Below are 15,207 nucleotides of genomic sequence, written 5' to 3' on the forward strand. Positions count from 1 at the left end.
TAGACGTAACGCTGAAAGAATACCCTGCAATGCCTCTAATTTCTATTTACACGTTTTAGTCACTTGTGTGAGCACAGTCTAGAGTCAAGCTGATCACTTATTCAAAGTGTTATGCTTAATTAACTTGCTGTGGGGAGCTTTGCATAATTTGCTGCAAAACTTTGGGCATTACAAGCACATCAAAAACCAATCTGATAATTAATTAATCCTCTGAGGTGGCTACCGGTGGGTTTGTGCATTGATCTCTTTCTTTTTAAATACAACCCAAAAAAAAAAAAACAAGCTGGCAACAAGGGATGGGGGTAAGTAGAAAGAATGTAAAGTGTCTCGTTTTTGCCAAATGTACTGGCTGGTATCATGGCAGCAACTACCCAGGTGGCATTTCTTTTTAACACAAAAACTGAACAGGAGAAGAGAGTAAATGGGCACAAACATATTGCACAAGGCGGCTCCGGCACAAAACACTTCCTCTCCACGGCCACGTTATTAACAACATACAGGAATTTGTTTTCTCAATTTCATTGCAGCTTTGGGGAAATGGAAAGAGCGCGTGCCTGGGACACCAATTCGATGTCACGCAAGAGCGCTCTCACACCACCGAGCTGAAAGTCGCTGCCTTAACAGCGCTATGAGTGCATTCAATTACGATTTTTTTTTTCCCGAAAACACGTGTCCCACCTGACATGAGCTGAGCGAAGGGTTCGGGGCACGTGGAAGGGATGGGCAGGGTGAGCTTGTTGACAGCGACTCCGTAGGCGACGGCAAGTCCATCAATCCCTTTGTAGGGTGCCTCTCCTGTTAGCAGCTCCCACAGCAGAACGCCATAGCTGGAGGGGGAAAAACATAGACAGCGAGGCATGAGACAACACACTGAGACCAAAATTAGACATAGGATGCATCCTGGAACACGCATCAGGATGCAACGTTCTTTCCACATATAGTTAGCGCTGAACCCTCAGCATATCTAACACATTTTTAAACGATATAAATCAAATCATTGCAGTATTATGGTGCTTAATAGGAATTATAGCTACATAAAATATTCTACTGCCGATCGTAGACGCTGCAATTTCTTGTTGATAATAAAATGTGTCACAACGAGCCATTTCAGATGCATCTTTTGTTGTGTGTGGAATTTTTTTTAAAAAATATTACCAAAATCGCTACTCATATTGCAATCACATGATCTATCAAACAATCAAAACATGAATTTTGTTTTTTTTTGCATATTATTTAGCGCTATGACTGCCATGCAAAAATGGTTCTTTCATTCTTTTCACAGGGATAATACTTATTGATCAAAGAACTCCAAATAAGGCAAAGCTAGCTGGAAATGCTAATTTTCATTCCAGGCTACCTACATACTTCCTGCACATGCATCACAGTAAAAAATCTTCCAGCTTATAAATGCTTTATAATTGCATTTACTGTGAAGCGGTTCAGTTGCACAGCACGCTCAACAACAATCGTAGTCGGACGCACTGGATGTAAATCTTCAGGTTGCCATTTTCCAAAATCCTCTTAGCAATGGGACAAAAACCTCCAGGCAGCAACCGACATGCTGAAAATGCCAAGCTGTAAGGACGATTTGTACCTTGCAATGAGGCTGTCCTGCTAGTTTATTTAGCGAGTTAGCCATTTTAATATCGGTGCTCATCTCCTTATGTGCAAAAGTTCGACCAACACAATCACTATTTTGCAGGGGCGCTGCAAACATGCATTTTTTTTCCTCTATAGCTCAAAAATAACGAGGTGCAGTCCGACCATTCTCCAGTGCTGACACAGCACCGTGGAGACAACAACAGTATTCATTTGGAGTCACGTTAGATTGCTTGATGAATGCTAAACCAGTGTTCGCTCTTATTTTAGCTCCGTTTTTGGTCTCCACCGACTCCTCACTTGGCCTGTCAGCTATTTGGCGCGGAATAGACAAAGCGCATTGTCTATCAGGGCTTTTTTTAAAAGTGAAACCTGCTTCCTGGTGTAGCTGGAAATGAGGTCGATGAAGAGACTGAACCAAATTTCAACCAAAGTAGGCCACACTGAAGTGTGAGCTGCCAGAAGGCTTTTTAACTTTACTTAAGTCTACTTTCAGTCTGTTTAAACAACGCATACAACGGTTACTATTAAAGAAACTGATACACAAAATGAACCTTTAAACACGGATGACTGATTTGAGGAAACTATTAAATCACGATTTGAAATCAATTAATTACCTAAAGTGAATTTCAAGTCTGAGTTACCATTTATTGTGCTTCTTGCTTTGTGCAGCGCATTTTTCCTCACACATTCATTACCGCAGCACTGACAGTACAAAACCAAGAGACACTGGTGCAATGGAATATTTTTGCTTGATGAAACACGTGCTTGCAAAGCACTCTGAACTCATGCATGCAGAACTTCTGCAAACACAAACACACAAACACACAGGACTTTTCAGCCCACACAATGGGAGCAGCACTGTGTCCTAAGAAGATGAAGCGTGGCGCAGGACTTGGATCTCCCACACTGTCAATTAGCCCTCGCCCGGACCTGACTGAACGCACTGTGGAGGCTCTCTAAGTGGAGAGCGCAGGCCGCAGCCTTTTTTTATTTAGTTCTTTAATTACAACTTCCACACACTGTGACTGTGCAGAAACGCTGCTCGTCGGCTCGCCCCGAGGCGGTCGTCGTCTCCGCGTGGTGGCTTTTGAGACGAGCGGCCGTGGACAGATGAGAAAGAGTACTAGAACAAAGATTACCCTTCATTTTCAGAGCAGGGCTGGCTGCCTGTCCGCTTGCTATTCGCTCGTTTTGCTGTTTTCCAGATTGTGCAGTGATTGCTATGAAAATGAACTTGTGTGGGTTTGCTGTCAATAGACGGAGGATATAGAAACCGAGAGGATGCGTGCGTGTGTGTGTGAGATAGCGAGATGGCATTGCGCCCTTTAAGGTAGTAGAAACTGTACACTTTTGCTAAATAGGGTTCTCTAAAGTACCAGAAAATTCCTTAAGTAGCTTGCAGCATAGAAAAATCTTTTTTGATGTTCTCAAGGACGCTTTCAAAAAGGTTCTCTGCTCAATTGGTTTCACATAGGCTCTGTACGAGGCTGCAAAGAAGCATTCAAGAGTGGATGAAATGGTCCAAATCCACAGGATTAAAATTAAACCACGGCATATGAGAGTAACTGCTACAACCACAATGCAGCAAAGCAGCAAAGCTGTGAATGTGTTATCATTTTAATAAATTATTTATATTTTTCCCTATTGCTGGGTAAAAACACCCCTGCTTGCTTCGTTCCAAATGCAAATTCGTATGCTTAAAAGCCATCATGAATCCCCCCTCAACAAATCACACAGTTGTTTAAGTCATTATTTTAAAACCCCAAACCATAATCAAGGGACTCTTCTCTTTCTGTGTAGATGTGGCCAAACACACACAGATAGGCGCGCGCACACATGAACCAACACACATATACACAGAGCTATTCCCAGATAAAGGGCTGTGGTTAGGTCTGGTGTGTGGCCTCCTTCTCTGTCTATACTGGAGACAATGGGACAGTGTGCAGTACACATGTCCCACAACAAAGCACAGAGCAGCTCTTTGAAGAGACGCCATCACATGGTCGCTGCGGCCTTGCTGCAATCCATCACTTTGTCCCTCCATCTCTTCATCACCGAGTCTCCCACCATCACTTCTCTGCACTTTCACCCCTTCCCCTCTATTTCTATCGTGTTTTTTTCTTCACAGACCTGTCCTGTGGAGTGGCTGCAGATAATTAACACCCTGACTACCGTCTACACACAGAGGGTCCGATTCTGCTTCAGCACTGCTGCAAGAGACTGATATCAATGCTTCATGTCTAGTTCGTCTAAGACCTTTAGTCCTTCTACTTTCCTTTGTTTAAACTGATTTGTGGACGAAGTTTTAAGCAGAAATGAAAGTTTTTGAAACTTTCGAAAATCTCACAGTTTGAGTCGTATAAATAATAAGCATCAGTAAAATGATTCCTTAGGTGACTGCTTTAAATCTAATTAAATGCTTACAAAGTATAGAAAATGACATTTTTATCAAAGTCCTACTGTGACCTGATGTGCACTTTATGTGCTACCCTACACCAACGTTATTAATACCGATCAGAAACTCCTTTTTAACATCTCTACTTGAAGACATAAGCACCGACTCTGAGTACAGCTGAAATGATTCGAAATGACATTTTAAGGTGGACTGAATATTAGCTGTCAGCTTCTGAAGCAACTATAAAATATTTCTCCGAGGGCCCCCACTCAGTGTCATTTCAGCTTTATTATCAAGTGTTTTATGCCAGACGTCCTTGTGAAAAGCAGGAGTCAAAATTTGGGTTTAGTATTGAATTAATACCTCGTACCTTCTTTGTCCTGTCAGGGATTAATGTGAGGAAATCCACCTATGCACTTCTAAAAAAGATGGATACAGCCATTGTGACTTCAGCCATTGTTTTGTGAACTGCCGTTTTGAAGCCTTGAATTTGGAATTTGATTTGATTTTGTAACCAGACTTTACTAGGCAGCAGTGGATCTGACTAAAAAAAAACTTGATGGTGACACGGTATCGACCGATTGATCACAAAGTAGCCTCACCCTTGGATATATTCTGCTTTATCATCTATTGTACTTTACATTGGAGCGTTATTTACAAGACGAACATCATGCTGGACTCAAAAAGGCTTAAAATTAGTGATTGAGGCCATACACCCATTTGGAAAATGTTACCAGATCAAGAGAAACTTAGGGTTGTTGTCACATGTAATTTGATTACCTTTTGCGACCAGAAGAGTCGCCCCCTGCTGGCCGTTAGACAGAAAGCAAGTTTATTGCACTCCCACATCATAGGATGTATATAAAAAATGGACCGAGCCTCAAGTTTGCTAGCTCCTGGTTGCCATCTTTGAGTTTTTGAAGTCAGAAATGACCAAATTTGGAGGATCTGGAGGGTAGATAGGAGCAGGATTGACTAAGAACCCAAGGACACTTTTACCCGCTCACACTCTTTTAACCCTTATTTCTATCTAATTTTGAAATTATTTTCAGATGGAACGTCAAAACACTGTACAGAAGACAATTTAACAAAAAAATATCATAACTTGTGGAAAAAATTATCGACTTACTTGTAATGTTCATTATGAATGGGAGTCAATGGGAGCCAGAGGGTTTTGGAGCTACCACCTAGTGGCATCCATTGGTATTGCACCTTAAGGCACTTTTGCACTGGCTTCACTTTTCCGAGCACACTGCTATGCCCAGTTCATATTTCTGCTAGGTTTTATTTGTATTTGTTGAGCTAGAGCCAGCAGGCAATTAGCTTAGCTTAGCATAAAGGCTGAAAACTAGTCTGGCAATGTGTTGATTATTAAAATTTAGCAGTGATGTTGGGATGATGTTTTACCGTCTCACAATGCATAGCTGAGTGTGTCCTATGTTTGTGGCCTTTATGAAAGCTAAACTCATAGCCTGCAGGTCTTTGCCTCATATTTACAGCATCTAGCATATCTAACTGACTGCAAAAAAAAAGCAAATAACTTTATTTCCCAAAATGTCAAACCATTCCTTTAAGGTGCTGTGACTCAGTTTAATTCACCTTATCTTAAATATTATGAAGGGCAAAGCAGGCTTTTGATTAAAAAAAAGAAAAAAACCCAAATACCTTGCAAGGACACCTGTGCATATAACACAAATCCTGGATTTGGTTCAGCTGAATTCCATAGTAAATTACACAGCAGCTAAATATCGCTGAGCTTCAGAAACCCCTTCTCCCACGCACACACAGAAACAAGCACTCACCTCCAGACGTCGCTGCCCTTGGAGAAGGTGGAGGACTTAATGACCTCGGGGGCCATCCAGGCGTAGGTGCCAGCCGTGCTCATCTTTGTGGTCTTGTGCCACTCTCTCGCCAGGCCAAAGTCAGTAATCTTCAACGTCAAACCCTCCATACATTCATTCTCTATGGGCTGAGCCAGAAGGACTAGAGGAAGGAAGCACAAGTAGGTTGGAAGAGGGGAAAGAAAAGCAAAAAAAAAGACATTAGACTGAGAAATAATTTAAACAGTAAAACATGATAATTGCTTAAAATTCAATGCATCACTGCAGAGACTAATTTTGCATGTAGCAAAAAAAAACCAGTGATGATCCACTGAGCTTGGATTTTAATGCACACATTCTCAGTGTCTTTCTCACTTCCTCTTGTTTTTAGGCCACTACAATACAAACTGACAGTGACAAACACATTTCTACATTTCCTATGTGACAGATCACTTCCATTTGACGCATCAATGAAAACACATACATCTCTGCCCCATGAATTATCAGTGGTAGACGACTGGCTCCACTGTATGACATATGCTATTTTTATTTATAGTATTTTTCAACGAACGTGCCGAGCCGATCGCACGATTGGTCACAGGGCTAAACTGTGATGTTTCCACCCGGTGTCGTCGCTGAACTCGCTTAACACTTTGGTCAGACATATAGAGGAAACACCATTTTTAAAATGACCGTCAGTAGCTGCTGTGTATTGGCTACTTCTGGAGCTGTAATTTCTGCATGATGCTATGCAAACGAAAAGCTTTCCACAACTTGAAGAGCCTGCTACAGCATTACAGAACAAAAAAGACATGTTCATTATCAAATAAGTGAAAGTTACATTCAAAAAAATCATTAAAGTCCCATATTGTGCCCCTTTTTATGACTGCATAACCCTGATTTTTAGCCATGTGTCCGTCGCTGTACACATAGTTGATCTATCATTTCTTAATTTTTCTCATTTTACATGGAAATATTGCCAAATTCAACGCACAGGTGTTGTTCAACTCGTGTGTACGATGTTGGAGTTATAAAACCAGTAGTTTAGCAGTGTACAGGAACAGCTTGATAACATCTCAGAAGTGACGGCTGATTAGCATGTAGTCTTAAAGCGTCTCAGTCACTATTTTATACACCTTCGGCTGTGTGACAACGAAAGCATAAAAATATGTAAATGAGAACAGCTTTACGAGGAACTCCGCCGTATTAAAATGCAGTAGATGTGCGCTCAGAGAGGCGAGAGAAGTGAACAGATGTGAAGGGCTGACACCCGCTGGGTTTAGGACGCACTGAAGCACAGAAGGCAACATGAACACACAGGAACCCACTCAGGCTTTGTATACTTGTTTTAAATCTCAGTTTCCACCATTTCTGGCTCCTCCCTCTGCATCCATGACTCTGAGCTGTGGCGATACGATCAAAGCGCCACGGATTTTACTTTTTCTTGTGGTGACACAGCCATCAAAAATATAAGTAGTTCACTGGATGTTTAGTTTCACAGATGCTGGGAGTGCATGAAGGCTCTTGTGTTCACTCTTGCAGCCAGAACTTTTGGTGCGCTTTGGTTGTGGTTGAGACATTTTAGAGTTAGAAAAAGCAGCTCCAGCGAGACAGTAGACCTGCTAGACTGTGAGGAAGGAAGCTGTGGGCAGGGTTATGCAAATTTTTAGCTCAACAACCATTGGTTACACACTTTCTACAAAGAAATTCCTACTGGTCGGAGGCTATCTGGTTGTGTGGGCTATTAAACTAACTGTCTGTCTATTTTCAGTGCTTTTATAGAATCAAAAGTGACTACCAAAAATGTCTTTAGAAATTTGCTTTGGCTGCTTTTTCACTTTGTTAAAGGGTTCAGCTTATTTCTACAGTTTTTATGCATGAATATGTATAACTTCTGTGTACATTTTGTACTGCGCTGCATCACACGATGACAATTTGTCAAAGTAACAGCAACTTAAATGAAATGGTCATTTTGCTTTCTCAGTCAGTAGATTTCAATGTCGGCATTTTACCCACACTTTATGTCAACCAGTTAAGAGAAAGCAATCTGGCTACAGACAGCAGACCACTATTTTATCATCTTTCACCAGTTTAGTACATGTTTACTGGCTCAAATACCACTTTTGCACAACAATATGTTCCTGACTTTTACTAAATGATGCATTTTTACTGATTACAATTCAAGAAAGAAACATAATTTGATTATTTAAATATTGAAAAATATTTCCTGTCAGATCTGTTTATAAAAGTTGCTTGCTGGCTATAAACATTAAAAAAATAAAATAAAATAAGATGGTTTTTTTTTGTAAATTCATATATTTAACACAGCAGATTTAAATAACTATTTATTTTATGACAACTTGCGTATTGACCTCACATTGAACACTCCACACAGAAAGTCAAAGTAGACGTTTTCCAGCCCTTTCTTTCAAGTGGGTCAGTTTTATTATTGCAGGCAGTAATCACAAAAGAAGCACTGATTACAGCAGATCAGATTAAAGTTCCAGCTGCGTGATATTTATTTGTGTGAACTTCAACCTCCAACACGTGACGGAGGTAAGAAATGTCTTATCTCGCTTCTGTGGTATGGAAAACCCCCAAAACTCTTCCTGAATCACAAGCGCTCACAATAGTTCACAGTCAGTGTGCGTCCATACCCCTGCTTTTCTAAAAAAAATAAAAAAAACACACAATTTGCTCGCCAAAGCACAACAAAGTTGCAAATCTGTCGGTCGAATGACTGCGAGCTGACCGGCAACCTAATGTCCCATTATGTCTTTAAAGCGCAGTGATATCCATCTTTCCTGTATCTTATCTCGCGCCTGCAGACGACCATCACGCGGCTACCGAGCTACACGCATGTTCAAAGCAAACACAACCCACTGCGGTGAGTTAGATCAACAGCTGTGCTAAAAGTATCCTGTGGAGTTTTTCACCTCTGCTGCCTCTGTGGATCCTTTTTTTTTTTTTAATGAGTTGGTACCGTTTTAGTCTGTCTCCCACACGTGAATCACACATCATACATTTGCAGCGATTTCAAACTGTTGTGCTGATTTACACGCGGTAGTGACGCACCAGTCTGCCATTGGTATATTTATTGTGTGGTTGCCTTTTTACCCGTATTATAGTGACTTTTTTGTACATTGGAATTTTTATCAGAGGTCTTATATCTTCCTATTTCTCTTGTTTACTTCAAATTCAAGGATATCTGGGTATAAGTAGGTAAAAGTGTGTTTGAACATATGTAAATGTCTTGGTGTATATATAATATCTATTCTACTAGTTGTATTTTTTAATGTGCAAGCAAAATTTTAACCAAAATCTACATACGTGCAAGTGTGCATGACTGCAATCTGGCAAATCTTACTACAGTATTTACTATACAGTAAACTTTCCTTTCTCCACACATGGATCTAAAGTATGCACTTTTCTAACTGCATACATACTTTAGATCCACACATGGATCTAAAGTATGTATGCAGTTAGAAAAGTGCTCTATCATCATGACAAAGCATTTCTGACAGTGTTTTCTGCACTCATAACTTTGACGAATGCAAAAACCTGAGGAAAAAATGACAACTGGTACGCGCAAGATAAAGAAAATATTTCTATTTTTCTTCATTTCTGATATCAACAAGAATTTGCAAATTAAAAGCGGGCTTAATCTGTGTTATAATAGAGGACTGTATTTGATGTGGAGCAAGTTGTAGTGAGATAGAGTCCACATTCTACAAAACTTTCATTTTCTACTCAAATTAAGTTTCAAACACCAATTGACCTACATATTACTAAAACTAATGAAAATGCTCGTTGGCTTCTTTTCTCGCTTAAAAAATGCGACAAAACCTACAATTGATTGACAAAAAAGTGAATTAATAAGCAAAAAGAGAAGCAGAATTGATGAAATCTTAACAGGGAGGGGTAACACCTGATGGCAACAATCACTAAAATGTGATACACAAGACTAAGCAAAGATTTAAAAATCCAAATGGGAGAAAAACACACAACAAAATGTAATCACCTACAAGTAAACACATTCTGATAACGGGCCAGTGTTATGCAATGCTGTGGCATTGGAAGCCTCCCCGTGAGTTTCTATGAAAATAGAGTATAATGCTGAGGATGTTGGTTGCTGCGGTGTGACTCGGTATCACATGGCGCGGTATGATCGGCAGCCGTGCCTCTCTTCCCCTTTGCTGGCAGACCGGGCATCGCTCAGGGCAAGGCTGGCTGTCAAACGCAGGGAGGAGAAGCAGCAAAGAATTTGACTTATTATAGGGAAGTAAGACTCCTGCTATTTGCAGTCACTTTCCGACTTTCTGGGCTCGGCACTGTTTTCCTTTTTTTCTTTCTTTCTTTTTTTTTTTCTCTTCCTTTGACTTCAGTGAAAAATCTATTTTCTCCAGTCTGTCTTTTCTTTAGCCACGAAAATATGAATTTTTATCTCTTTCTACACATAGAAGCGATTCACTCTCTTCTCTCTCTCTTTGTCTTTGTCTCTCTTGTTCAGACATCCTGTGCTGTGCCTCGTAGCCCAGAGGCAGCGAGCTTGACGTCACAAAGGAATGCATCACAAGAGGTTGTGTTGTCTGCTGCGTGTGTGAGAATGTTGAAGGGGGGATAGGAGACTCGGCTCTTTCATAATGTACTTTCGTGGCAGATTCTGCGCCCACTTCTGCCGAAACCGCCGCGTACATCCGCGACATTTTGTCCAATCAAGTCTGGTACGACGATGACAGGTGCAAAGACGGACGATTAACGGAGGCTTTTTACTTCTTAAAAGCCTCGTTTCATTCTAACTGCTTCAGAAACTGCATTAAGGTACGTCCATCACAAACTTCCACATCGACTTCTGCCTCACAAAAGAAGACGCAAACAATAAAATGGCAAAAGTAGCCAATGGCCAAAACAAAAACAACCTCTACAGCGATGAGAAAAAAAAAAACTGCCTGCTCATTTAACCTTTCTGCAGAAAATCAATTTCTGTCCATTCTACGCCTGAGTCATTGTTTCTGTCAATTCCACAGGCCCTTAGGGAGGAGGTAGGAGTGGGGATGGTGTTGCGAGGGGGCGGGCTGGTATTTACTGCAACAAGCCCTGATCCCTTGCTCCACTTCTTTTGTCCTCCTGCCGGTCAGCGTCTGGTAAAAACAAGCCCCGGTCAGTCACCCCTATTTCCACCAGGACGCTCGCTCGCAGCGCCGTGACCTCCCACTTCCAGGAAGTGGAGTCGGTATCAGCCAATTAGCCTCCAGTAGAAGAGTAGCACAGCCCTGCCTAGTTTTTTTTGGGAAAAACTGTTCCCATCGTTTGCATTGTGCACAATAAGCTCTATTTTAGGAAACAAGAGGTTAAGAGGCGTCACGTGGCTCCAGACACTGACGGAGACGGACCGGAGGGAAGTGTAGGTGCCGTGGTCGAGCGAGCAGAGGTGGTACGCAGAGTAAAAAAGAGAGAGAGAGAGGTGCTGGATGTTGATCGTTATCATATGATTGAGTGAGACAGGGCACGGCTAAAAGTGGCAGAGTTATAGAAAATGGGGGCACACAAACACAAAGCACTCATTCTACAGCGGCAAACAGAAACACACACAGACACTTAACACAGAAAACACTTACATTCGATGTCCCTTTTTTTTTTTTTTTTAGCAACACACCCAGCTGCACACAAGCAGCAAAGTAAATCTGTGCACCCACACATCCACAGAAGGGCACGCAGCTGAAGGGCGCACATGAATACTCATCAGTAGACTACACATATACACAAACAGAGAGCTAAATCCCAGGGCAGCATGGATGTACAATGACAGCTGGACCATCTAAACGCTAATCAGCCGCTTGGCACCGGATACCGGGATATGAAACGTGGCTCAAAGTGTGTGTGTGCACAATCGTGACGCATTGCTTCGTCGGTGCCAGTTTTACAATTTGCATTTTAGCCATATGTAGATGCAGTTTGTGCCTGCAAAGTGGTCGCTAGCGTTGCATTGGTAACTGTACGAAAAAGAAGAAACAAAATGTGGTGAGAATTTATTGTTAGTGTGATGACAAAGTGCAAAATCTGTCAAGAGTTTTCCTCCCATGCGGACGTGAAGTTGAAATTTTCCCATATTTTATGAAATGCAACTATTCTCCATGAGGCTGTCACTTTTAATTTGACTGAATTCGATCCAATTTACTTCCTGTTTCTGGTAAGCAAGTAAGGTAATAGCTTAATTTTCAACTTCAATACACTTTCATTTTGCAACTCTTCTAACTTAAGTCTCTACATATGAGCATAAATATTGAAAATTAGTGAAGCTAACGTAGAAAACTTATCTACAGCAGCAAGTTTAGAAGACATTGTTTTTAAAGGAATAGGTTCTAAAACTAACCTGTCAACAAAAGGAACTTTCTCTGTCTGCATGTCTGCATCATGGCTCCACATGGACAGAGGAACTATGATTACACAAATATGGAAGGACACAGGATGATTGCACAACAAGAAGCCTGCTGAAAATTCGGAGCACATTTTTGATCATGATGAATTTGTTCAGCTGTGAAAAAGGGGTCCAGCATGTTCAGTATGAACCTGGCCAGGACCATCACAGCAAACAAAGCACAGTCCTAACAGTGAAGCACGGAGGTCGGAAAGTGATGCTACGGAGCTGGATGAGTGCAGAAGTTGTTGTTTGGGAAGATAAAATTTGAAGATGGCACCATGAAAGGCTCTGGATATACCAAAATACTGGCGGGGAAGATAACAGTCTCCAGAGGCTTGGGAAAAAGGAATATTCCAGCACGATAGCAATCAAAAGCACACTGCCAAAAGCACGCAGGGAGAAAAAAATGAAACTTATGGCATGATCAAGTATGTCACCTAATCTGAAGGCAATAGAAGATGATTGTGGCAAAGCAACACAACCCCTACAGCCATACAGTAAACACAAACTCCTAGCTTTTAATTTGACATTAGAACAAATCAAACACCTTCCCGCTCAATTTGAAAATAATACAAACACTATAATGTGATACGATTCAGAATCACTCGATTATACTCTGCAGACTTGACGTAGGGGCATCCAGCCTGGACGGGGCCAAACTTCCAAAGTCTACACGAATAATGTCATTTCTACTTGATCAACAACAACTGCAAGTCATGGACAGATTGATGAAGTGCTATTTATTAAGAAATAAACAGACAAATGGCATTCTATCCATCCTGTCATGTCAATAGGTTTGAGTGTGGAGGCTTGTTGGGCAAAAAGATAAAACGTGCATGAACCCACCGCACACACATGCAGACAGATTTATTGCAAAGGCGAACACGTGCATATATATATATAGCGAAATTCTGACAGTTTCCTAATGCAGACATACGTTACAAATATACACAACCCATGCACACAAATGCACTCATGGGATGGATATAGCCTACCTGTGAACACTCTAACGCTTGCGCACATGGGTCCACAACACTCGACTACCCACACATGAAACCAAGCATAGAAACAGACAGACAAAAGCATTTTAGCAGTCTCAGCACACATACACACCGCATTCTTCGTCCACTTCCTGAGCTGAGGCAGAGTGCATCCACAGTTCAGCCCTTGTTCAGCCTTTCCTCCTCTTACCACCGCCATCGCACTGACAACGACTGCCGCATTAGTCAGCTGCTTACTGGACGGTATGTGGCAACACGCTGTGTCCAAATCAGCCACTGACCCACATAACATAAAGTCATTTGCTGAGGTCTTTCAAAGCTGTGCTGGAAAGTTTCGGAGGTCCAAAGTACTGCACTTCGGTGGACAGGGTAAGTTTAGTGGGAAGAGTCTTGGGGGAAAAGCGCTCTATACCATAGATTTCTATATAAAGGTCTTTTGCATATGATCACTGTTAACATGACCCCAGGATTTGAGTTCAAAATGTAATTGTATTTGGCTAATATATGCAGGATATGTGAGGTCTTTTTTGATCTACATCCTCTGTTATCTCCCACCTGGTCTCATATTTTGAGGTCGTCTGTAGCCAAAGAGGTAAACAGAGGCGGAAATCCACCTCTACTTCAAAGGGGAAGCGCGAGTATCATGCCTAGATCAGTCTTGCCCAGACAGAACATATTCCTGATTGAGAGGCGAAACCAACAATGTCACCACAAAAACACCGTGACAGAGCTCCATGGCAACAGGACTCTGTTTAGCATTGTTTGTTGTTCTGAAACAAGAGTGTGTCAGTTGCAGGCATGACTCCTAACAACGGCGGCTTAGATATGAGCCTGTTGCTGGGACTGACTAAACACTGCGACAGCTAACTTAGTGAGAATCCCAGAGTCAGGGATTTTTCCACGGGATTGCTCCAGTGCCGATTTAACACGAGTTTACCTGACTGGTTTTAAGCATAACCATGCATCCTGGGCAAATATAGACTGTTTACATTCCTCACATTCTTCACAAGTCACTAAACAAGAGCCCTTGGTCTATTTGGATTTTTTACAAGCTGAGTAAAATGCAGTTTAATGTGCAATATCAGCTCAGTCTCTTGGGGGAAAATAAGGAACTGACATTTTAAAATCATTTGAAAAAAGTTTCAGGGAACTTGCATCATTACCAATGCAGTGACTGTATATTTTAGGGAATCTGCAGCAGAAAAAGAATAGCAATGTCAAAATAATAGCTATCAAATCAGACGGTTGGCAATGCCTGCATAAAATTGACTATTTGTGGGAGGGTGGTGGTTTTATAGCCTCTACAAAACAAAAAATACAGTATAAGCTGCAGTTGCTAACATGTCTGGCTAATTAGCTTACAGCCTTGAAAGTTAGCATAACTTCCAAAGCCAAGAAACAAATCATTTGCTATTAAACATTTAATGTTTTGTTAAAAATCACATGTATGACTTGTAGGTCTACTGAATAGTATATAGTCAGTGCCTGGAAGCTGGTCCTGAGTTATACTAGTTTAGCTTACTGTTAGCATAACCTCTGTATTGCTAACGCAAGAACACTTTTTTTGCATATTGTGACAATGTTTTTGCCTGGGACCTGTTAGCTTTAGCACAATGTCATATACATAGGTATCAAGTAGATGTTTTTCACAATTCTTCTTTCTTTACAAGTCAGCTGGAAACACTAAAAATCATCTGGTTTTAGGATTTTTAACCAACTCACGGAGTTAATGATAAGCTAGCCAGCTAATAAACTGCCACCAGCTGCTGTTACTTCAGCTTCAAAACTGACAGTGGCCTGCTAGACATATAACATCTGCTTTCGTCTACATCCATCTGAGTTCAAGGACCAATTAACACAAAAATTACGCTACATTTTTCGTAGCGCATCTGCCACCATTATTACTGTAAACTGCATCATGTGCACTGTGAAAACACAAAACATAGCAGGCATTAAAACCAAATGGAA

General features: G+C 41.2%; 1 protein-coding gene across 1 annotated transcript in view; it reads right to left on the bottom strand.

Annotated features, from left to right (window-relative positions):
- Nucleotides 1–15,207, bottom strand: part of LOC103366232 (mitogen-activated protein kinase kinase kinase 11) — a 56,944-nt gene that overhangs the window by 22,625 nt on the left and 19,112 nt on the right. The window contains exons 2-3 of the mRNA XM_008293899.1: nucleotides 5,800–5,980; nucleotides 679–827 (exon numbers count right to left, since the gene is read on the bottom strand). Coding sequence (XP_008292121.1) covers nucleotides 679–827; nucleotides 5,800–5,980 — 330 coding nt within the window. The remainder of the gene's footprint in view (nucleotides 1–678; nucleotides 828–5,799; nucleotides 5,981–15,207) is intronic.

Source organism: Stegastes partitus, unplaced genomic scaffold (assembly GCF_000690725.1).
Source record: "Stegastes partitus isolate 25-593 unplaced genomic scaffold, Stegastes_partitus-1.0.2 Scaffold921, whole genome shotgun sequence".
Classification (NCBI taxonomy): Eukaryota; Metazoa; Chordata; class Actinopteri; family Pomacentridae; genus Stegastes; species Stegastes partitus.